Genomic DNA, 25,922 nt, shown 5'->3' with positions numbered 1-25,922 from the left:
ATCAGAAACATTCGAGATTGAGACAGGCCTCAGACAAGAGGATGCTCTCTGTTCAATGTCACCTTAGAGAAAGTAATAAAAGAGTGTAGGCAACATGAGGGGGCTGCAGTAGAGATTGACGGTAACTTCAACTGTATCGCATATGCAGATGACATAGTACTACTAAGTGAATCAAAGCACGAGTTGAAAGGAATGTACCAGAAAATGCAAAATTACGCACAGAAGGTAGGGCTCAAAGTGAATCGAGACAAAACAGAGTTCATGCAATTAGGAAGAAGACAAGAGCAGGAAGAATTTCTTAAGATGAATGGCAAGAGGTTCAAGAGAGTACACCAGTTCAAATACTTGTGATCTTGGTTTACCACGGACAACAACATAAAAATGGATATCAAGGAAAGAATAGCAGTGGGAATGAAATGCATGCATTCCCTCAGAGAGACGCTCGGCTCTAAATCGATCTCAGTGAACACTAAGCTGAAGAAGTACGGTTCAGAAACATAAAACATGACCAAGCGAGAAAAGGAAAAAAACTATTAATATTTGAAAGAAGAGTAATGAGGAAGATATGGGAACCAGTTTTAGGTAACGGAAAATGGAGGAGGAGGAGGAGGAAAAACCAGGAAATCTACCTTCTGGTGCGACAACCAGCTACCCTACAGAAGGTAAAGAGCAAAAGAATACAATGGGTGGGCCATGTCATGGCAACTTTATGTACCTCGAATAACATTGCATCGTGTAGTTCACCAGCGTCTTCATATGTGTGTTTACAAAGTATAACATCTGACGCCGAACGACAAATCACGCCGACAAAAATTTGCGGCGGATATGCTGCAGAGTATTGATATGGGTGCCAGCTTCCTGGAAAGGTGTTTATTCTCAGATGTGGCAACCTTTCATCTATCAGGAAGGGTTAATGGGCATAATGTTCGGATTTGGGGTTCGCAAAATCCGGACGTTGTCATTGAACATATTCGTGATAGCCCTGAACTAAACTGGGCTAATGCAAGACAGGACTGTTGGACCGTTCTTCTTTGCGGAACAAACAGTGAATGGGTCAGTGTATCTGGACATACTTTGTACCCTAAGATACAAGACTTGCAATCCAACATCGTTTTTCAACAAGATGGAGCTCCGCAGCATTGGTCAACGGCTGTTCGCAAGTCCCTTGATAAGAAATGTCCCAATCGCAACATCGGAGGCGGAGGACCCATTGCCTGGCCACCACGTTCACGGGACATTACGCTGCTTGATTTCTTCATGTGGGGATTCGTGACGGACCGCGTCTATGCGACCAAAGTGGACGATATTCCTATGTTGCGACCTCGTATCACTAATGCGATTGCAACAATAAATTCTTCGCGCTACAAATGGATCACATGTAGAGATGTACTGATGATAAATAAATAAATTCTTTGAGATGCTCTACAATGTAGTGAATTTTTCATTGTCGTATCTACTGTAGTTTTCGTTTCCTGGCTCTTTGAAATCAGGGAGGTTTTAGTGGGACACCCTGTACTGTGTGTTGTTGTAGTTGTCCTCTGGCGCCGGTTAATCTATAAAAACGCATGCCTTTTTTTAGTTCATGATCGCTCTTTACATAGAGCTTCGCAACTAATTCAGTGGAAACAGCTATAATTCACTAATATTTGCCAGTGCTATTGTACATTACAGTAAGGACAACAGGACAATGCAGCACCCCACACACGGAAAACATCACGAATAGCTTGCAAACAACGCATTTGATAATGTGAATAATTATAAGGAAAGCGTCGTGCAAAAAACAAATATAAAGAAAATACCCAGGCTTTCACATACCAGTTCTAATGATTGAAATAAAGATTTATAGTTATCTAGGGACTGAGAATTCGAAGTGTTCTCTGCTTTTTGAGTTTCTTCTCGGACGACCTACAATTACTGGTGTTGTTAGAGACACATGCACATTCATATGGCAGATACTGAAAAGAAACACGTGAAACCACTGAGAACAGGAGAGTGGAAGAATATCAGCGACTGGTAGGAGAAGACAGAAGACTACTCATTATGTGGCACCCATAGGTGGAAAACACGTAAGAGTAGTTACAGCTGGAGATCAGGCAGCGAATACTATAGCTGCAAGTACTTTTTAGTTGTACTAATGACCATAGCAGACAGTAATTATTGTTTTAGATTCACAGATGTCGGAGCATTTAGTCATCAAGGAGATTGCAATGTATTCTAAGTAACTCAATTGGTTAAAACGTTTAGAAAAAACTTTGAATTTGACAGATGCAGCACCTTACCGAACGATCTTTGAGGACTGGAAAGCCCTTGCGTGTCTGTGGCTGATGAGCAATGACTGGTAACTTAATGAAACCAAAGGCTGCAAAAACATGATTAGTAATACGACTCTGCTCAGCGAGGGATACACGGCTGTTCTCCAATAACAGGCACCAGCTCTCTTCAGTATAAGTACGCCCGCAGTTCGTCTCGAACCTATGAGGAGACACTGAGTCTGAGCTAAAATATTACTTTTAGAAACAATAGCATCTCTGACGTCAATATAAATTAGAGCTACTCGACGAGTAACAGCTATAAAAGTGAACCAATACGATGAAAACATAGTAAAAGAGACATAGCAAACTTGTTCCTAACCCAGCTAACAAACTCACAGCAGGGTAGCTACAGCAGCCTTGGCGTGCTACGATTGTTAATGTGACGGAAATGGATAAGTGCCACAGAAAATACAAAATGTAGTCCAGGAGAAAGCAAATAAATACGCACTGCCGATGCTAAAACAGTGGTAACGACAGTCACTGCTAATCACCTTTTACTGAAGCATAGTGGGCAAAGCAGGGCTTAGAATCCCACACAATCATTTTTATTAAAATTAATTCATTACAAGAATGTTAAAGCAGTGAATTTAAAACCTGTGGTGCCCTGATAGGGTTAACCGTAATAAATAGTAGTTGTGGCCTCAGGAACATTTTCATGTTTAAGTAAAATGAATTGTTTTAATTGAATCAACTGTGGGGTCTTGGTGAAACATTGTAAATTAACTACACAGACACTGTTTTTGGCCTTGTTTCACAATTTTATTATTAATGTTATTCCAAAACCTAGGCTTGGGGTTATAAGCCCATTTCCAAGTACACTACTAATTCCCAAATATGATGATGCACAGATAAACATGACGACACGGCAAAGATAATCATCTCAACTTCTTGAGGTATCGATCCATAGCTTAATGTACAATTACGAAAATGACTATGTTTTAACAAAGTAGGTACATTATTACACATTCAGCATTCACACTACAATGACGGGAATAAACTTATGCACCCCCTAGAACTTTTTGACTCCGATAGACTAGGACCCAAAGTTTTGCTCCTATCCTGGGGTTGTGATCTCATCTAAAAGAGGTGGATAACTAGATTGGGTTTGCGCGTTTAATAATAGATGTGATGATATCACATCTGTCTTTAACTTTCTAAAATTTCTAATTGGTAGAGTTTGGCCCCCTTTTCCTCTGTGTGTAGGACTTATACACCAATTGTGTATTTGTGGTTATTGTTCAGGCAATGTTCTGCAAAGGCTGAATCAGGCCTCTTGAACCTACAGGCTCTGTGGTGTTCTTCAAGCCTGCTACAGATTGACCTTCCTGTCTGTCCAGTGTAGCAAGACGACACTCATAGCATGTCATAGCATTGGACAAGAAATTGCCTGTTGCCTGAGGGACATAGAAAAACACAGAGAAACTCTTTGCCTTCAAGATGTTATTTTTTTTCCACCACGGGATTTAAAGACCAAATATGTCTGCTTGTGTCTGTATATGCGTGGATGGATATGTGTGTGTGGGCGAGTGTATAGCCGTCCTTTTTTCCCCCTAAGGTAAGTCTTTCCGCTCCCGGGATTGGAATGACTCCTTACCCTCTCCCTTAAAACCCACATCCTTTCGTCTTTCCCTCTCCTTCCCTCTTTCCTGATGAGGCAACAGTTTGTTGCGAAAGCTTGAATTTTGTGTGTATGTTTGTGTTTGTTTGTGTGTCTGTCGACCTGCCAGTACTTTCATATTATACATATATATATATATATATATATATATATATATATTTATTTATATATGTGTGTGTGTGTGTGTGTAAGTGAGAGAGAGAGAGAAAGAGAGGGGGGAGAAAGACAGAGAGAGTGAGAGAGGGTGACGGAGGGAGGGATAGAAGGAGGGAAGGAGAAGGAGAGCGGGGTTGAAGAGGGAGAGCTTTGTCAATCCTTTTTTCCTCCTTAGGCTTTCGAAGAACTTCATATCACAATGTTTGATGTATCAGACTAATTCGTTATTTGTTGCTTTAAAGGTTGCTATCACAGTAAGAAAGACTGAGTCATTCGGTGCAAAGGAAAGAAAAAATACATGAATATGGAGATTATATTGACCCAAACATACACCAAAGGTAATAAAAATAACAGATAATCCAATGAAACTCAATTTGTCATAGGAGTGTACAGTGAATGTTTCTGCTGGTAACCAGGTCTGGGAAATAATCAAGTATTTTATGAGTGCAATGCCTACACTCACGGTCCTAGATGGAAACAAAAAAACAAAGTTAATGAACTTAATCTGATTAAACAGAATTTTTTAAGAAATAACGTTGACGTAAGACTGTACGAAGAACGTTTCTTGTAGATACCAAGGTTCTGTAAATAACCGAACAATCAGTTTAATAAGTCATGGATGCAAAATACTCACACGAGTTCTTTACAGACGAATGGAGAAACTGGTAGAAGCTGACCTCGGGGAAGATCAGTTTGGATTCCGTAGAAATATTGGAACACTGGAGGCATTACTGACCCTACGACTTATCTTAGAAGCTACATTAAGGAAAGACAAACCTACGTTTCTAGCATGACTGGAATACTCTCTTTCAAATTCTGAAGGTGGCACGGGTAAAATACAGGGAGCGAAAGGCTATTTACAAATTGTACAGAAACCAGATGGCAGTTATAAGAGTCCATGGACAGAAAAGGGGAGCAGTGGTTGGGAAAGGAGTGAGACAGGGCTGCAGCCTCTCCCCGATGTTATTCAATCTGCATATTGAGCAACCAGTGAAGGATACAAAAGAAAAATTTGGAATAGGTATTAAAGTCCATGGAGAAGCAATAAGAACTTTGAGGTTCGCCGATGACATTGTAATTCTCTCAGAGACAGCAAAGGACTTGGAAGAGCAGTTGAACGGAATGGATGGTGTCTTGAAGGGAGGATATAAGATGAACATCAACAAAAGCAAAACGAGGATAATGGAACGTAGTCGAATTAAGTCAGGTGATGCTGAGGGAATTAGATTAGGAAATGAGACACTTAAATTAGTAAAGGAGTTTTGCTATTTGGGGAGCAAAATAACTTATGATGGTCGATGTAGAGAGGATATAAAATGTGGACTGGCAATGGCAAGGAAAGCGTTTCTGAAGAAGAGAAATTTGTTAACATCTAGTATAGATTTAAGTGTCAGGTAGTCGTTTCTGAAAGTAATTGTATGGAGTGTAGCCGTGTATGGAAGTTAAACACGGACGATAAATAGTTTGGACAAGAAGAGAATAGAAGCTTTCGTAATGTGGTGCTACAGAAGAATGCTGAAGGTTAGATTGGTAGATCATATAACTAATGAGGAGGTATTGAATAGGATTGGGGAGAAGAGAAGTTTGTGGCACAACTTGACTAGAAGAAGGGATAGGTTGGTAGGACATGTTCTGAGGCATCAAGGGGTCACAAATTTAGTATTGGAGGGCAGCGTGGAGGGTAAAAATCGTAGAGGGAATCCAAGAGATGAATACACGAAACAGATACAGAAGGATGTAGGTTGCAGTAGGTACTGGGAGATGAAGAAGCTTGCACAGGATAGAGTAGCATAGAGAGCTGCATCAAACCAGTCTCCGGAATGAAGACCACAACAACAACCTTATGTATGTCATAAAGCCACAGTGCTTCAATGTGCTGTCAGTTGCTTGAATCGTGGAGCTGTCGAAACACTAACAAAGTACACGGGTCGGCCAACATGTGTGGCTGTGACTATCTTGGGAGAGGGGCAGTTGCTCTTACTAGGCCCTGTATGGGTGTGCCCTTGGATCGCACGACATTCTTGTGTGTCCTGTATGGAATCTGACTGCAAGCATATAGTTTAAAGAATTCGACCAATTTATCTAAGACATTGAATCTCACTGTACCCACGTAGCCTTCAAAGCCTTCCCTAGGTGCATTCTAAGAATCTGAATCCAAAAAGTATTTTTTCCACTTTAACATGCCTCATCCAGCCCGCTTCTTCGGCCAACACCTTTTCATGTAATTATTTGCTCCATAATACAAAACAGAAAAAAATAGCGTCAAATGATACAAAACATGTGAACTGAACATAACCACACTCGCCTTCTCTAAACTGGCAATAAAACTCTCCACCCAAAAAAGAAAACGTCTTGCATATTCTACGCAAATGCGCAAAACCTGAACAATATTCACAAATTAGTACATCAGTCTGCTCAGGCTGTTGCCTATAAGATAGTACGATGAGCGATCTACATTGCTGGCCATCCAAACGCAGCACCAAGAAGGACCGAGGGTATCACACCTTAATTGATTTGGGAGATTAGATCTTGTACAAAGAACAAATAATTGAAAATACAGCGCCGTACCAAGTGATGTAGATGATGTTGGTGGCATTGCTGGCTATAGCGTCTGCTGGACGCGTGAGCATTGTATCAAAGAGGCTCTGCATCTGTTGTTGAGGTGCAGCAGTCCACGCTTCTTCCACATGTTGCCGGAGTTGATCTGGTGTCTCGCGTGCCAGTCGTTCCACAGTTATCGACCAGACGTTCTCGAAAGGCGAGAGATCGGATGAACAGGAAGGCCAAGGCAGAAATATAATCCTATTGGTGACGAAGACTTGAACACTGCGTGCCACTTATGGTCGCACGCTACCCTGCTGTAATGTGGCCGCCGGGAAGCTCCGAATCTATGGAAGGTCAACAGGGCAGAACATTTAAGAGACGTAACGCTAGCTGGTCAGTGTAGCGTCAGTGCCTACTAGGAGGAGTGGAAGTGGAATTCAATACCACGCTTAACAATAATACTGGGTACAGGGTCAGTATACCTATGAATGACTCAACAGTTCAACTGTCTCTCACCAAGGTGTAAGCAGACTCTAATCCGACCATCGTTGTGGTGTAGGCAAAATTGGAATTCGTCGGTATAAACAATGTCGTTCCGATCGGTTGACCATGTCTGTTGTTCATCGCATTATTACCGGCGCAGCGCGGTGTAGCCGCGCGGTCTAAGGGAGCCTTGCCACGGTTCGCGGAGCTCTCCCCGTCGGAGGTTCGAGTCCTCCCTCGGGCATGGGTGTGTGTGTTGTCCTTAGCGTACGTAAGCTAGCTTAAGTAGTGTGTAAGCCTAGGGACCGGTGACCTCAGAAGTTTGGCCCCATAGGAACGTACCATAAATTAAAAACAAAAGAAAAGAAGCGTAAACACCTTGGCGTTGATTCAGTGGTAAACGCAACTACAGACGCCTTGTGACAGTCCACTCTGTTACAAACGATGACTAATGGGGTACACACGGACACTGCTTGTAGATCAACAAATCTAATTTGTTTTGAAGTGGAAGGGCGATCAACCATTGCCATGCACACGTATAGCCTGTCATCAAGCGTTGTGGGTCATCGAGATGCCTGCAATCGGTCCCGTCGGTCCGCCGTTCCATCCAGCGACTACAGATCCGCATTACAGTCGCTTGGCTCCGTCCGACACGATCACCGATTTCTCTAAAGGATAATCCGCAATCCCTACGGGGAACTATTGTTCCTGGGTGGAACACCGAAACGTGCTCGAAAGTCTCTCGCTGTCTACGTTTTGGCGCACTGAAGTGCGTAAGCAAACAACCCGCTCGTAAGAAGAAACGAAATGAAATAAAATGAAATAATAGTGTGGCATTGATGGCCGGGAGGGCCCTTTGGGGGAAGTTTGGCCTCCGAGTGCACGTCTTCTTTCAGGTGACGCCGCATTGGATGACTTGCGCGTCGGTGATGATGAAAGGATGATTAGGACAGCACAACACCCAGTCTACGAAAGGAGATAATCTCCTACCCAGTCGGGATTCGTAACCGGGCTCGCCACATGGTAGGCAAACACGTCACCTCTCAGCTAACCGCGCGGAGACGAGTAGAGAATTTCATTACGTCCACATGGCGGTCTGTTCTCCCTTTACATAGCGCTTGCAGGTGGGCGCCTGCTCTGATATGCTAATCACGTGCATCGCTCATCACGTTGCATCTTGGGTACACAGCAGTGTATGATCGTGGAACACGTGATGAGCATGTGGCCCAACCCTCCAGCCATCACTGTCGACAGATGAATCCTAATGATGCTGCTGCTTCTTTATTCAAAGAGCTCCTCATATGATCTCACAAAGGCTGAGTTTACCGCCCGCTGGAGGCCTCAAAAAAAATTGAATGGGTTGCAAGAATCGAAATCAGGTCCTCCGGCAGCTACAGCGGCAATAAAAATCACTCGACTAAGCGGGTGGTCTACGTAAATACTTCTTATGTAATATGTAAGTCTGCTAGATCCGGTGCATGCATATGTCTTATGTAGCCGAAGGTCTACCAAAATTGGCCACTTCGGTTTTATGTCCCTCAAGAGGTCAATACCACTTCCGCTCCCCCTCCACCCCCCTCCCCCACTCAAACTTCTACCCATCATCGTATTTTGCGAAAAACACGCTGCTTTTTCGGAGTTCTGAACCTCTTCCCAAGAGGATACCATCGCCGTTTATGACAGTAGCCGACATAACTACAAATAAAGTGATTTTTACTTTAGTCACACTCCTTCCCATTAACGAAATGAATCAAATTGGCTGAAATGGAACGAATGCATGTATGGGGACAAAGTAAACGAAGAAGCAGCGATGTGAAATGTACTCAGTGCAGACCGCTCGGCCCTGGAGGCGCGCCCAGGTAGCAGAAAACGTACAACGTCGGCTGCTAGCACATCGCTACTCGCTGCTCGCTGGGAGCTCTTACTATGCAGTTCATCACGTTGCTAGCTGACTGTGTTACTGCCAGTGTTTTAAAGCGGAAAACGATAGTTTCTGCACCACCTGTCGACAGCAAACAATGATTCGTTCATGCCATAAATGTTCTCATTGGCAAGGAGGAAGCACAGGAGCTATATATAGACACTCTGAATACACAATGCCTACAGTGTACATACGTTCACCTGTTCTACCAACAGTTCAAAATTTACCGGGACTTTTTCAGACAGTAATACATATCGCAACAAATATTCCAGATCATTTTAAATATTATTGAACCAGAAATTGTAAAACGTATCAAGATTCGGCTCAACATTTAATAACGCAATATCTGTGGAAGACTGATTGATAGATCTTCTCGATCTGAGTTAATATTTCGTCAGATTTTGTCCACGTCTGTTCCGTACTCTACATCTGTCACATTCACGTTTTTGTCGTAACATTTTATCGAATAAAAACTGAAGAATCAGACGAAACAGGGGAGCTGATTCATAAGAAAAAAAAGCTGCACCTAACATTGTCTATTATAAAGTGGTTGTAATGTGTTTACCAGCCAAATCGTGGCATTGTGTTGTCGCAAATTTTCAACGAGTTTTCTGCTCGTCATCTTCACGCAAAGTCTTCGAATAAGGATGACGACTAGAAAACTCGTCGAAAGATCGCGACATCACGACGCCACAACATAGCTGATAAACAGAGAACATTTCACGTATCAAATTCGCTCAGAAAACCTGTATTCCCATAACGTCACTTGCAGTTCTCATTCTTAAAATTATTTCCGAAGCTCACAACATACAAAAAAAATGGTTTAAATGGCTCTTAGCACTATGGAACTCAACATCTTAGGTCATAAGTCCCCTAGAACTTAGAACTACTTAAACCTAACTAACCTAAGGACATCACACACACCCATGCCCGAGGCTGGATTCGAACCTGCGACCGTAGCAGTCCCGCGGTTCCGGACTGCAGCGCCAGAACCGCACGGCCACCGCGGCCGGCCCACAACATACACTGATGTGACAAAAGTCATGGCACAGGCGATATGCACGTACACAGATGGCAGTAGCGTACACAAGCTACAAAAGGACAACGCCTTGGTGGACACGTTCTTTGTTCTCAGGTGGTTTACGTGAAAAGGCTTGCGACGTGATTGTGGCCGCACGGCGGGCGATAACAGACTTTGAACGCGGAATGGTTGTTGGAGCTAGACTTATAAGATATTCCATTTCGGAAATCGTTAGGGAAATCAATTTTCCAAGATTCACAGTGCGAAATTTTAGACATTACCTCTCTCTACGGACGAGATCAGTGGCGTTTGCGTAGAGTCGTCAGTGCCAACAGACAAGTAACACTGTGTGAATTAACCGCAGAAATCAATGTGGGACGTACAACGAACATATCTGTTAGCACAGTGGGGCAAAATTCGGCATTAATGGGCTACAGTAGCAAACGACAGACGCGAGCGCTTTTGCTAAGAGCGTGACATCACTTGCAGCGCTTCTACCTGGACTCGTAATCATAGCGGTAGGATCCAATACGACTGCAAAAACGGGGCCTGGTAAGATGAGTGCAGAATTCAGTTTGTAATAACTAATGGTGGGGTTTAAGTGCGGCGCAGACCCCACGAAGCCAGGGATCCAAGTTGTCAACAAGGCACTGTGCAAGCTGTTGGTGGCACCATAATGGTACGCACTGGGATCCTCTGGTCTATCTGAAACGATCATTGGCTGAAAATGGTTATGTTCGGCTATTTGGAGACCATTTGGACCCATTCGTGGACTTCATGCCCCAAAACAACGATAGAAATTTTACGGATGACAATGCGCCATTTCACGGACCCACAGTACTTTGCGATTGATTTGAAGAATTTTCTGGACAATTTGAGCGAATTATTTGGCAACCCTGATTGCCCGACGTAAATACCATCGAACATTTATGGTACATAATCAAGAGGTCAGTTCGTGCACAAAAGTTTGTTTACGTTTTATATCGGTTGCTATTACTTATAATGTAGCTACTGGCAATAGTAGTTGTTTCATACGTTAACTTATGACTTCACTAATCCCTTATGACAGAGCACTCAATTTTTAACATGTATGTCTTAGGTACGTGATCCACTGTTATGCCTTATATATCGATTTGGAATAACAATATTTCCAGGTTTATAGGCCACAGGAATTGTATACCGGTGACTAGAAAAAAATGTTATTTAATATACAATGCCTTTGTGCCTTACATTGTCATTTTTATGAATGCGTGTACACTGTGGTTACGCGTCATTCGTACCTAAATTTGCTTCACCGTTCGCGTCTCTCATTTTCTTCATAAATTAAGAAATTTACATTACTTTAGTTCAAGTATAGGTTCCTCCTACAGTTGTACTATGCTGATAAATAACAGACATATGTATAAGTGTAAAACAGACTTTGAATATTTTATTGAGCTGATGTATTTCTATCCCATGGGTATATGTATTGCTCTCTAGATAAGGAATATGACGATTTTATCTCTTTCTGATCCCTATTGTCTTTGAAAAAACTAATATCATGCACATTAGTTTATTGCCATCCATATAATTTTTATAACGGTTCGCGAAGTTTGTTGTGGAGGAAGTTATTCAAAACGGTGGTTCTGTGAGTAGTGCTCAGCGTCCGTTTCGGAGACGATTCGAACTTGGCCAACATGGTCCTGTCCCGGATAGAAAAACTATTCAGCTGTGGGTGTCAGACCTTAAAGAGACACGTTCAGCAGTGGAAAGAAAACCCACCGGCGGTCCTGGGACTGCAACAACGTCGGAAAACGTGACGCGTGTGGGAGTGTCTAGGCGACCATCACTATTACGTTCAGCACTTAAACATGCAGCTGCCCTGGGATTACCTGATAGGAGTGAAAAAAAAACTCTTCATAGAGTTCATAATCACCCCTTCAAAATGATGGTTACCCAGGAATTAAGTGAAAGAGGTTTTGAAACTCGCAGAGCTGCGTGTCACGAAATTCTTTAAAACATTCCACCTCGCGCTTTGTTTATTTCTTCGGATGAGACGCATTCACACTTAGCAGGAACTCTAAACAAACAGAATTTGCGCTACGCGGCTGCAAACAACCGTGAAATTCATCAGCGACCACTACACGGCCCCCATGTCACTGTTTGGTGCGCCGTTGCTCAATGTTTCGTGTGGCGACCGTATTTTTTCGAAGAAGGTGTCCACACGGTAACGGTTCATTCAGACCGTTATTGTCACATGCTAGTAACTTCCTCCACCCTAGGCTGAACCAGTTTATTGGAGATCGTGAAGTGTAATTCCAGCAAGACGGAGCAATATCCCACACCTCTCATCGCTCTATGGAAATGCTGCGCGAGTCAGTTCCTGGTCGTCTTGTCTCTTTGCGAGGAGACATCACGTGGCCCGCACGTTCGCCTGATTTATAGCCTTGTGATTCTTTTCTTTGGAAGCACTTAAAGGCTCTAGCGTACAAACATCGTCCTACAACACTGCAGGCTCTTAAAGAGGCCACTACACAAGAAGTAGCAGCCATTCCAAGAGAAATGACAGCAAGATGTACTGCCGGCCGCGGTGGTCTCGCGGTTCTAGGCGCGCAGTCCGGAACCGTGCGACTCCTACGGTCGCAGGTTCGAATCCTGCCTCGGGCATGGATGTGTGTGATGTCCTTAGGTTAGTTAGGTTTAAGTAGTTCTAAGTTCTAGGGGACTGATAACCACAGCAGTTGAGTCCCATAGTGCTCAGAGCCATTTGAACCATTTGAACCAAGATGTACGGAGAACTTTCGGGATAGGCTTCGTCAATGCGTCAACAATAGAGGACGTCATTTAGTAGACATAACTTTTAGGACCAAATAATCCAAAATGGCAAAGTATGTATTTTTCAGAAATAAAAGTAATTGTTCTCTGTTATATTTAGTTTTTCCGTGACAAACTATTACAATGAGGACCCTGTACTTTCCAGATTTACTCTGTTTATCCTGCCTAGTAAGGATCCCACACCGCACAACAGTACTCCAACAGGCGACGGACAAGCGTAGTGTAGGCAGTTTCTTTTGCAGATCTGTAACATTTTCTCAGAGTTCTGCCAATAAAACGCAGTCTTTGTTTCGACTTCCCCATAACATTTTCTACGTATTCTTTCCAATTTAAGTTGTTTGTAGTTGAAATTCCTAGGTATATAGTTGAATTTGCGGCCTGTAGATTTGACTGATTTATGGTTCAAATGGCTCTGAGCACTATGGGGCCCAACTTCTGAGGTTATTTGTCCCCTAGAACTTAGAACTACTTAAACCTAACTAACCGAAGGAGATCACACACATCCATGCGTGAGGCAGGATTCGAACCTGCGACCGTAGCGGTCTCGCGGTTCCAGACTGCAGCGCCTAGAACCGCACGCCACTTCGGCCGGCGACTGATTTATCGTGTAACAAAAGATTAAAGGATTTCTTCTAGCACTCATGTGGATGAGCTCACACTTTTCGTTATTTAGGGTCAATTGTTAATTTTCGCACCGTACAGACATTTTCTAAATCGTTTTGGAATTTGTTTTGATCTTCTGATGACTTTAATAGCCGATAAACGACAGCGTCATCTGCAAACAGCCTAAGCCCGTTGTTCAGATTATCCATTAAATTATTTATATATATAAGGAACAGCAGAGAACCTGTAACAGTATCTTGGGAAGCGCAAAAAATCACAATTGTTTTAATCGATGACTTTTCGTCAGTTACTACGAACTGTGACCGCTCCGACAGGATAACACGAATCCAGTAGCATAACTATGGCGATATTCTATAAGCATTCAAATTGATTACAAGGCGCTGGTGAGGTATGGTGTCAAAGGCATTCTGGATTTCTAGAAATACGAAACCAATCTGAAATCCTTTATCGATAGAATTCTACGCTTCGTTTGAGTTAAGAGCTACATGTATTTCAGAAGAATTCTAAATCCGTGTTGACTGGGTGCCAGTAGACCGTTCTCTTCTATTTAATTCATAATGTTCTAACACAATATATGTTAGAAAAGCCTTTTGCATACCAATGTTAATAAATGGGCCTGTAATTTAGTTGATCACTGTTATTGCCTTTCTTGATTGTTGGTGTGACCTGATCAAGTTTGCTGTCTTCGGGTACGGATCTTTCGTCGAGCGACAGGTTGTATACGATTGTTAAGTATGGAGCTGTTACATCAGCATACTGTGGAAAGAATTCAACAGGCACACGAACTGGACTCAAAGACTTGTTTTTATTATTTACGTAGTTTCTCAACTCCGAGAATATCTACTTCCAAATTATTCTTGTTGGCAGATGCTCTCGATTCGAATTCTGGAATATTTTCCTTGTCTTCTTTGTTGAAGGAATTTCGTAAGACTGTGTTTAGTAACTCAGCTTTAGCAGGACTGTCATCGATACTGTTTCCATTTCTATGGCACAGAGAAGGCACTGACTGTGCGTTGCCGCTAGTGTTCTTTACATACGACCAGAATGCCTTTGGTTTTTGTGCCAGGTTCGAGACAAAGTTCGTTGTGGAAATTTTGTAGGCATCTCGCGTTGAAGTTTGGCCTAAATTTCATGCTTCTGTAAAAGCGTTGGAAATTCAGCGTTTGTTTAAATTTTGCATGCTTGTTTTGGTATTTCTGCAATAGAGTTCTGACCGGTTTTTTGCACCAAGGGGGATCAGCTCCTTGTTTTATTAATTTATATGGTATAAATCTGTCAGTTGCTGACGACACCGTTTCTTTGGACTGAAGCCACATCTGGTCTACACTACGCTGTTGATTTGGAACAGGTGCAGATTGCATCTCAGGAAGGCGTCAAACGAATTTTTATCTGCTTTCTGGAATAGATATAGTTACGTTTAGAGTCAAATCTTCCATTTACCTTCGACACATGTTCGGCGTCCCCTCCACGTGGTGCACTTCTAGACAATATTCAAACTCATCCCAGAATTGTTTTAGCATACCAGGTACCACGAGTTACTGAATTCATTGCTGTTGCTACGTGGTGTGGTAAATCACCCAAATCTGTGGCAAAGGTAACAATATTGATGAGGTATTTCAGAAATCAATGCAAAAAATTAAAAAAAATTTGAGACCAGGCGAAAGCAGGGCCATTGGTTCAATGCCAGACTTGGACGCCCCGCCCTCTCGACGAACATCACGCCTCAGTGTTTCCAGCTGATGTGCACCTTTTGAAACCGAGTACGCAAAACGACTTTTGCTGCTGTGTTATCGCCGCCTCGGCTCGGCGTACGTTGGGTTACAAACGAACCAGTGAACTAGCTGTATTAGCAAGGAACGTATCGGCACAGAATGATCCGCAGCTTCCAGCTCGAGCCAAAGTAACGTGTTACTTTCGATGCGTAATTTAAAATTTACCCCAGTTTCCATTTTCATTCCTGAAGTACATATAGCCATTTCAGATCGGATGACTGTTTCTTGGAACACCCTATATTTCGTTGCTTAGAGCCCATTAGGACCCAGTTTTACATTTTGCACAGCACTCAAGTCAGGTTGCAGTTCCGAGGACCAAGTTTTCAAGGCGTTCATACTACTTATGTTCTGAAAATACTCTGACAATGACCTCGGTGATGAGTGCCCTAAATCCTCAAACACACACAAAATACGGTAATACCACAAATTGAGACGATTCTTCTCTACTGAACTGCGGTACACCTACTGTAGAATGCAGTTGCTGCACTGCGATGACTGCGGATACCTGTGTGAAACTGCGACGATTGTCAGCCCAAATTAGAATCAGAAGTAGGCGGCCATGAGATATGGTGTGACGGAATTTTCTGTGGTGCATTATATTTCTTCTCTCTTGCAATTGTGTCAGCAATTTTATATAAAACACGTGAATTTTGTAAATAAAGCAGTGCGCATTTATACTCTCTATTGTATTAGTACTATGTCCAGAGAAATTAAAATGAACGTGAGATCACAGGAACAGACATGAAAGTATAATGAGGGGACATGTGATAACGCCACAAACTTGAAGCCGACGTCCTCAATATTAGTTGCGGTAGCATCCGGTGGACGCCATGAGAATAAAAGGTGGGAAACCGACCAAACCTAACAACATTTGATCTCAGCATTTTCGGGAAGACGGCATTGGTCGAACATCAGTTTCATCAGTCCTTATTGAGGAAAATTCTGGATTGCGAAAGCCACGTTTCCACTCGACATTCTTATCTTATTCTTCATTCGAAACGTGTAATAAAAAAACTTACAGTAACGAGGTTCGTGATGTGTCGTGTTACGGAGTCAAGGATTCATTTACGAACAGAAAGTGCCTGAAAATGCCTTCTTCACTATGTGTTACTCGTGAAAGCACTGTGACATTTTCTGCTGATAACAGCCGTTGCCTGCACACGACAGAAGTTAAGAACTAGAAGCAATCGTAAACAGTAGTCCGCTATTCTTCTGGGACTTCCAACATGGCTGCTTCTAATCGACGTACAGCGTTATTCTGTAGCGCCAGCCATCCTTTTTATACCTCCGTAAGAATGGGAATATGGGGAGCGTTGAAGTACATAGATGAAGTAATGGCGTTTACTTCTTAATAGCAGGTGTCCCGAGAAGCACAAAAGTTAAGGCGAAGGACACTGAGAATTGATTCTCGGTATGGAAAACCGAATAACTGCCCGACAGATATTGGTGGTCGAGTTGCAGTGTTTAAGGGCAATTATTATAGGACGTATTTATGATGTGATACACTTATTCACGGAAAGAGTGTTACGGTTTGGTAGGCCCTTAATGTAAATAGTGTCGTGGAAGGAAGAAGATATGACTGATGACAGTATGAGGGTGTAATATGGCTAATTACATTCAGATTGTAATCAATACACGACCGCACATTTGCCTGAATATAAACTGATGGTGAGAATCTGCACAAATGAAACCGGTGTCTGTGACCGTTTAATCTCCATCCAGTCTGGACATCCGACCATAAACCGTTTTAAATCCAAGGTCCGATTAAAAAGTTTCCATTCGAGAGCCACACTAATCAACTGCCTAGGTGCCGTTGCTTGCATTTCCACATCGGAGCAGCGTCAGGTTTTCATATCTGCTGCAGCAACGCCCTCAAAGGGAAACTTTTTGATCGGCCCTTTCCTACTTGCAGATATTGCTATACCAGTATTCCAGCGACCCATGAGTAATGTAGATTAATCAATCATTTAACGACGTATTACGTAATATTCCAGAAGGCGGAGTCGCAGCACTGTACAGAGCTTCAGAGGTTGCAGCATCACTCGCTGTATTCATACGCCAAGAGTCTGGTGCAACTTAATGTGCCAAAATGTTTGATCACAGAAAACGTAAAGTGCAGAAGCTGACCAAAAATAAACTTAGCCACCTGTGCATTCAGTGTGTGGCAAGCATTAATATTTAGGAACTAATATTGAGATTAAAAACTGCCTCCTCAAGTTCAATGAATCGTCATTTTAGAACCATTCTCGCAAGCGAAATAACTTGAACGGCAGGCAGAATTACTTAGCGGTTTTGTGACTACTATTTTGCAGATGGCGGTAAGTCACTGATAAAATATGTGTAGCCAGTAATAAAAGTTTTCACGGCGTGTACGGTACGGTCGGTTTGCGACGATTTAGAGTTGACAGTGGGCATGCGGGAGTGTACTTTGAAAGGTGAATGGCGTATGCACTTTGAAATAATTGCTGTTTGTATCAAATAGTTTGTATTCTTTTTTCCTATGTTATAAAGGTTTATTAACAATTGAAGGGCCCAGTTTATTACCGTTCATCTATGAAGTTAGTTATAGTTGTGTCGTATTGGGGGGCCCCTTATTCGTAGTAACGCATCATAAGTCAAAGCTAGGAAGCTCTAAATACTTCAGTAACTATATTGCAGCTATAACACTTTCAGTATTGAAAACTCGTTGCGCTATGTAATTGTTAAGAGATTGTTATTTAGGCACACAGAAATCAAAATGCTTATTACTACACTGTATTTTTGTGACTTAAACGCAACATATGTTTATGCAGTTTCAGTTTCATTACGGTTATGAAGTACAGCGTACCAAAAAGTAATGGAAGTTATACAGACGGAAACAAGGTTCATGTATTCGAGTTCACTAAAGACGATGTAACAAGTCAGAAATGGCTCCATTCAGTTGTGAAGCAGGAGTTCACTGTTACTAATTATTCAGTGTAAGTTTTGTTTAGTATGTAATTTAGTAATGCTTGTTGTCGATTACAGTAAATTATTGTTTGCCAGAACACTTTTCTTGTATCCATTACGATTAATGTACTTCACTGCCCATTTTTCAGATGTGTCACAAGCATTTCGAAGCCAGGGACGTTATCAGGCAAACAGACAACAAAACCATAGCTGCTCCACTTTCAAAACCACGACTTCATTCTAATGCCGTGCCAGGCATTTTTCCGATCTGTCCAAACTACCTATCTTCATCTGCAGGACTATCCAGAGAGGAAGCAGAAGAAAAAGCACTTTGGAGGCAGCAGTATTGCAGAAAAGCATCAAGATCAGTGTTGCCAGCCATAACGAGCATACAAAAAGAATTTCATGTAATAGCTTTGACGAACTGAAAGACAAAGTTAATGTGATATCTTTACAGAAGAATTCGGGAAAATAGCGAAAGAAGAGCGTATTATTTATGTGTGTAGGTATCGATTTATCTGTGCAGTCTTATTACACAGTGTATATTTTGAATGATAATCATTTCAAAGTGTATATCTATTCGAAAGAAGTTTCATTAAACAAATTCTAGTCTCTGAATTTGTACTCGAAGTTGTATTGGTAACAGATAACTGTGTGAATACAACTGAAGTGGATGTCTCCGTGTTATTGTACACAAATATTGGTTAGAAGTGTGTGAATGTTTTATTAAACAAGTACTGTACATTTAAAAATATTGCAAATGTCGCTAACAGCTCATACACACGAAAGTAACAATTTTTTTCAAATAGGTCACTAGTTTTGTTTGCAAATGTTTCTGTCACGCTGTCTAAGCTAAGCACGAAATTAATCGAAGTTACTCGTTCTTGTTTACTTTTGCCTCATTTCTACGTAAACAACTATATACCTGTCTGTTTTCTCTGTTAACTAATGTTATTCAAATATGAACTCTAACATCGGTCATTTTATTTACCATACAGTTCTTTTGGAGCTGGTTGTGCATATTACGATCACCGCTCGGCTATGACGTCATGATTCTGTTTTTTGTCCTTGTCTCTAGGTTGCGTTGTAGCTGCGCCGCGAGAGGCCACGCTGTCGCCGACTATAGCTACTGCGTAGTCTAAGGTATGGTCATCAGTGAAAAACAAAACAATACGTAATTGCTACTCTGCAACGAAGCAGTGGTGATTTAACAACATGACAATTAGTGTAACAAATCATACATTGAATTAGACTATTTTATTGGATATTCAACGCCTCTGACAACTCTTTTCACCGAAAATATACAAGTAACTAAACTGTGGTCGTTTCACACGAATTCTGCTTGCTGTATGACACTCTCTTGGTTGGTTCAAATGGCTCTGAGCACTATGGGACTTAACAATGTGGTCATCAGTCCCCTAGATCTTAGAACTACTTAAACCTAACTAACCTAAGGACATCGCACACATCCATGCCCGAGGCAGGATTCGATCCGGCGACCGTAGCAGTCGCGCGGTTCCGGACTGAGCGCCTAGAACCGCTAGACCACCGCGGGCGGCCACTCTCTTGGCAATATAGGCCTAAACAGTGTTAGTGGTGGAATGTTACAACGTAACAACCTAACCGGCAGCTCAAATTTTATAAAATTACCAAAACGCCAAACCTTGAAGATGTTAAAAAAAGTACAAACACTCGGAATCTCGGTAACAAATGAACTGAGTTATCTGGTGCAGATCCTTCCACCACCTCTCATCATAACAGATAACAGCCAACGAGGACTATTCTCGTTTTTCATGAGAGGAAATATATTCAAATTGCATTACGACATTTTAACACTGCCAACAAGGACGAGTAGTCTAGACTTCACGCAGGGTAAAATTTCAGATATCTTCGGATCAATCGTATGCTCAAAAGTAGGGAAAATGGGAATCAGAGTATCTGAAACCCTTATCAAGACATGGGATCCTCCACTCACGGAGTTAGCGGTCGATACAACATGGATACCAAAAGCTTGAAGAAATATCAGATCACATACTTTCGAGTTCAGTTACGTGTACAAGAACCACAATACACAGTATATGTTACAAAAAAAGATAGAAAAGTAACAGATATGAGTTTTTATCGATGAACCTCAAACAAATTACCTAGAGCACCCGCAGCCCATACATCAGGAGGAACCTATACAGTAAAGCCTTACTGTCTGATGTTAAAAGCATGCGTTACATGACAGTCAGCGGAAAAACATCAACTAACGAAAAATTATACAACATCCACCTCAGAACAACTTTATTATATGACACACGTGTTGTCGTCAATATTTCAATTCGCAGGTGCACCGCATATGATACCTATTCTTACATCCAAAGGATACTTTCGGTGACAGATCGAACAACCCCAAACACAGCATCGACGTAAAGGAAATAATGAGGCCGTAAAAGGTGTCTAACCCACGATCCCCATAAATACAACAAAATAGATGACTGGACACATGGCAGTGTACATAATTACAATCGATAATCCATTTCCAGTGATTAATACTCATGCACAGAAATAGAGTACTAAACGAAAAGATTCCATAAGAATTATGAAGAATTGTTTGAGAGCATGATGAGCATAATTATCACAGGTTCGATTCCCGGCGGGGTCAGGGATTTTCTCTGCCTCGTGATGACTGGGTGTTGTGTGATGTCCTTAGGTTAGTTACCTTTAAGTAGTTCTAAGTTCTAGGGGACTATGTCCCATAGTGCTCAGACCCATTTGAACCATAATTCTTCCATGTCGATAGAAAGAGGTAAAAAAAGAAAGCAGGTCCATGTAGTGACCGTTCCTACTCCCTGCTAGTTACAAGCAAACTGTGATCATGTTCTTCAGATTCTGACTATCATCTACACTCCTGGAAATGGAAAAAAGAACACATTGACACCGGTGTGTCAGACCCACCATACTTGCTCCAGACACTGCGAAAGGGCTGTACAAGCAATGATCACACGCACGGCACAGCGGACACACCAGGAACCGCGGTGTTGGCCGTCGAATGGCGCTAGCTGCGCGGCATTTGTGCACCGCCGCCGTCAGTGTCAGCCAGTTTGCCGTGGCATACGGAGCTCCATCGCAGTCTTTAACACTGGTAGCATGCCGTGACAGCGTGGACGTGAACCGTATGTGCAGTTGACGGACTTTGAGCGAGGGCGTATAGTGGGCATGCGGGAGGCCGGGTGGACGTACCGCCGAATTGCTCAACACGTGGGGCGTGAGGTCTCCACAGTACATCGATGTTGTCGCCAGTGGTCGGCGGAAGGTGCACGTGCCCGTCGACCTGGGACCGGACCGCAGCGACGCACGGATGCACGCCAAGACCGTAGGATCCTACGCAGTGCCGTAGGGGACCGCACCGCCACTTCCCAGCAAATTAGGGACACTGTTGCTCCTGGGGTATCGGCGAGGACCATTCGCAACCGTCTCCATGAAGCTGGGCTATGGTCCCGCACACCGTTAGGCCGTCTTCCGCTCACGCCCCAACATCGTGCAGCCCGCCTCCAGTGGTGTCGCGACAGGCGTGAATGGAGGGACGAATGGAGGCGTGTCGTCTTCAGCGGTGACAGTCGCTTCTGCCTTGGTGCCAATGATGGTCGCATGCGTGTTTGGCGCCGTGCAGGTGAGCGCCACAATCAGGACTGCATACGACCGAGGCACACAGGGCCAACACCCGGCATCATGGTGTGGGGAGCGATCTCCTACACTGGCCGTACACCACTGGTGATCGTCGAGGGGACACTGAATAGTGCACGGTACATCTAAACCGTCAACGAACCCATCGTTCTACCATTCCTAGACCGGCAAGGGAACTTGCTGTTCCAACAGGACAATGCACGTCCGCATGTATCCCGTGCCACCCAACGTGCTCTAGAAGGTGTAAGTCAACTACCCTGGCCAGCAAGATCTCCGGATCTGTCCCTCATTGAGCATGTTTGGGACTGGATGAAGCGTCGTCTCACGCTGTCTGCACGTCCAGCACGAACGCTGGTCCAACTGAGGCGCCAGGTGGAAATGGCATGGCAAGCCGTTCCACAGGACTACATCCAGCAACTCTACGATCGTCTCCATGGGAGAATAGCAGCCTGCATTGCTGCGAAAGGTGGATATACACTGTACTAGTGCCGACATTGTGCATGCTCTGTTGCCTGTGTCTATGTGCCTGTGGTTCTGTCAGTGTGATCATGTGATGTATCTGACCCCAGGAATGTGTCAATAAAGTTTCCCCTTCCTGGGACAATGAATTCACGGTGTTCTTATTTCATTTTCCAGGAGTGTACTTTATCATAAGTTTACAAACAATGGATTCCTTGAACTCATATTATGTAAGAAACTCAAATACAGTATAAAGCTGAATTTCTATATCAAATTTCTGTTTGTTAATTTTTGACGGTAATATTACTTTGTAGACGAGTTTTTAAAATTGTCAGTGAATGTTGGCTGATTGTTATCTTGGCAATTCAGAAAACAGTTAATACATACATGGTGATCTGTGTGCGTAACAACTGAAGTGGCCATTCTGAGTACTGTATACCGTGTGAGTGCTCACTGTATGAAACTTTGTGGGACTGACACACCTCCCCATTGATGAAGCAGTAGAGGCAGGCTATGAAGAATCCCTGGAAGGAGACGAGGAAGTGCGTGGCGTAGGACCAGAGCGCGAACTCCCAGGCGGCCCTGTCCAGCGGGGCGTCCGCCATGTTGACCAGGTTGGTGATCCCCAGCAGCGGCAGCAGCACCACCGCCGCCCGCACCGCCTTCCTGTTGGCAACAGAGGGACAGTGACTGCAGGGTCAACAACTAACAGCAGTGCGAGAGACCACTGTGCCGTAAGAAACAGCAGCACACGATACTACTTGTTTACTTGCTGACTACAGTAAGTGAACGAAAGCGACAGTTTTGGATTTGACGTAGACGCGGTATAACAGGGTAACAATCATAATAAACGGACATAAAACAGTAATAGACAGCTTGAGCTTCAAAGAATATTTTATTATAATATTCTGAACGTCTACTAAAAATTTCACAGATGTGCTGTGCATTTTCAACAATACAATTACCGGGAGAAATGTAAAACACCAAATAACAAGTAAGTGCAATTGATAATGGTTATTTTACTCATTTCTTTACACTGGATCAGAATCTGCTCACTGTTAGAATTAATTATAATACAGTATATAAAGTAACATTAAGTTCGACGTTTAGAATAAATACCGATTATTTTGGGTCAAGTTTCTGATTCGCTCGATGCACTCTGATACAATGTTCTCTATTGTACCAATCTCTTCATCTCAAAGCAGCACTTTTAAGCAACGCGCTCAATTATTTGTAGTAAACATTCCAATCGATACCTACTCCGCCGGCCAGGGTGGCCGAGCGGTTCTAGGCGCTACAGTCTGGAACCGCGCGACCGCTGCGGTCGCAGGTTCGAATCCTGCCTCGGGCATGGATGTGTGTGATGTCCTTAGGTTAGTTAGGTTTAAGTAGTTCTAGGTTCTAGGGGACTGATGACCTCAGAAGTTAAGTCCCATAGTGCTCAGAGCCATTTTTGATACCTACCCCCACTGTTTGTGTCTTATTTGACACCTACTAGTAATATGAAAGCTGTACCTTGCTGTTTAAATGTTGCCCATATCACGTCTTGTGTGAATGTCCTCTTTGAGTTATTTTCACTCCAATTAATTTTCAGAAACTCTCTATACAAAACACACACACACACACACACACACACACACACACACACATACTAATGGACTAAAAAGTTATGCGTACCACTCACTGCGAAACTGAATGCCACCTGGTGACGTTATAGGCACATTATGCGACACGTTTAGTATTTAAATGGCGCAGGGGCGAATGAGGAATCATTCTAGCTCCTACATGGGCCGCAAATGAGATGTCCACCAATATAAGTGACTTTGACAATGAATATATTGTTATGAGACTTTGTCATAACACGGCAAAACCCCTTGACTTCGCTGGCCACAGTGGCTGAGCGGTTCTAGGCGCTTCAGTCTGGAACCGCGCGACCGCTGCGGTCGCAGGTTCGAATCCTGCCTCGGGCATGGATGTGTTTGATGTCCTTAGGTTAGTTAGGTTTAAGTCGTTATAAGTTCTAGGTGACTGATGACCTCAGAAGTTAGTCCCATAGTGCTCAGAGCCATTTGAACCATTTTGAACCACTTGACTTCCTCTTTTGGCTTCATAAAAAAATGTTTTCAATGCTTTTCCAAAATTTATCTTGAGTTCGAGGTCTCATAGTACTATCAAGCTTCCATAATCGTAGGTTCGTGAAACGGCAGACGTTACAATCATCATGTTAGGATCTGCTTGTGCTCGGTCCACCTCAATGGTACACTCACGAAATTTCTTACTAAGAACAGTGATAATGCGATCTTTGTTTCGTTCGTTGTACAAAACCTTGTCCTGAGAGGCTTGGTGTAGCACCTCTGATTCGAGTACAACTTCAACTGAAGAACGTTTTGTGGACCTACAAATTCCAGAACACTCCTCACGATACATCACTTTGTCTCCCGTGGATAGCCATCAAATAAAGCAGGAGACGTGAATTAAAAATGACACTGCAAGTAAGAAACAAGCCTTTCAGATATTGATTTCAAGTGTACATTTCTATATCAGGTTATTCTGTATAAAAGGTACCCTTCACCAACGACAAAAAATTTATTCTGGGAAGCTGAGCTCACATCCTTCACTGGAGTAAAGCCGTTGTAAAACCAAGATTTTGTTCCCTTTCGTATGCCTTTCTCTGAGAACAAAGAAAATGCGAAAGGAGTTAGTTCATATTTCAGAAAGGCTTTTAATTCTTCTTCACTTAGTATCAGTAAATAAATAATTTGGAAAAGAATTAAAGGATAAATAGGAGTAACTTCAGTGACAAGTATGACAATTGACATTCTCAGACAACACCGTTGCTGTTAGAAATCATTTTCAGGGAAGGCGGGATGAACTGAAAATCAATCACGCAGCTTGCGTGAGTCCATATCATCCCGATGGACGCAAGAGCTTCTTGCATCTACAAGCTGTTCTGATGTTACACAATTCACTTCGTAGTATGATTAAGTTTCTTCCAAATGTTAGTCTACTGTATAAATAGAAACTGAAATAAAAGTGCTAAAAACTGATATTTTGCCCTTTTCAAACAATTGTAAAAATGTTTATCTTTTGTACGTACTGTTGTACCATTGGTATTCGAAGCAGAAAAGAGTTGTAGTGATCAAATTTGTAGAAAATTTCTGCTCCTTTAAAAAGGAAATAGGTGCCAAAGCGCTAGGATGAAAATCTCTTATTTTTTTAATAAAGAACTGAAAAAGTCCGCCGTTTTACCTTTAGCCAAAATAAAGTTTCTTGGCAAAGCGTTGTTTTCTAAATTTCCAACCATATGAAAGAATTAAGAAAATAGAATCTTCTACCTCAACTTTTGCACTCAGTTTCGAGATACCAAATATGAATTGAGTGGTATACTCATCACTAATTCTAAGTCAACAAAATCAGTTACCACCATTTATTCGATTAAAGAGCTTCCAATTTATTTGTGGATACCAAGATAATTCTGTGAAGTAACCGATTAGTATTCCACACCTAGATTTTATTCGAACAGTTCACAGCTATTACTTCTCTTTAACGCAATTCTGTCGTATGATGACATGATTGGACACCGTGGCTTTTATTTTAAGAC

General features: G+C 42.6%; 1 protein-coding gene across 1 annotated transcript in view; it reads right to left on the bottom strand.

Moving 5' to 3' along the window:
* LOC124594708 (PDF receptor-like) overlaps positions 1-25,922 on the bottom strand; it is a 371,973-nt gene that overhangs the window by 33,646 nt on the left and 312,405 nt on the right. The window contains exon 12 of the mRNA XM_047133075.1: positions 22,804-22,987. Coding sequence (XP_046989031.1) covers positions 22,804-22,987 — 184 coding nt within the window. The remainder of the gene's footprint in view (positions 1-22,803; positions 22,988-25,922) is intronic.

Source organism: Schistocerca americana, chromosome 2 (assembly GCF_021461395.2).
Source record: "Schistocerca americana isolate TAMUIC-IGC-003095 chromosome 2, iqSchAmer2.1, whole genome shotgun sequence".
NCBI lineage: Eukaryota > Metazoa > Arthropoda > Insecta > Orthoptera > Acrididae > Schistocerca > Schistocerca americana.
The sequence above is the reverse complement of the archived record's forward strand: the minus strand, read 5'-3'. Positions and strand labels throughout refer to the sequence as shown.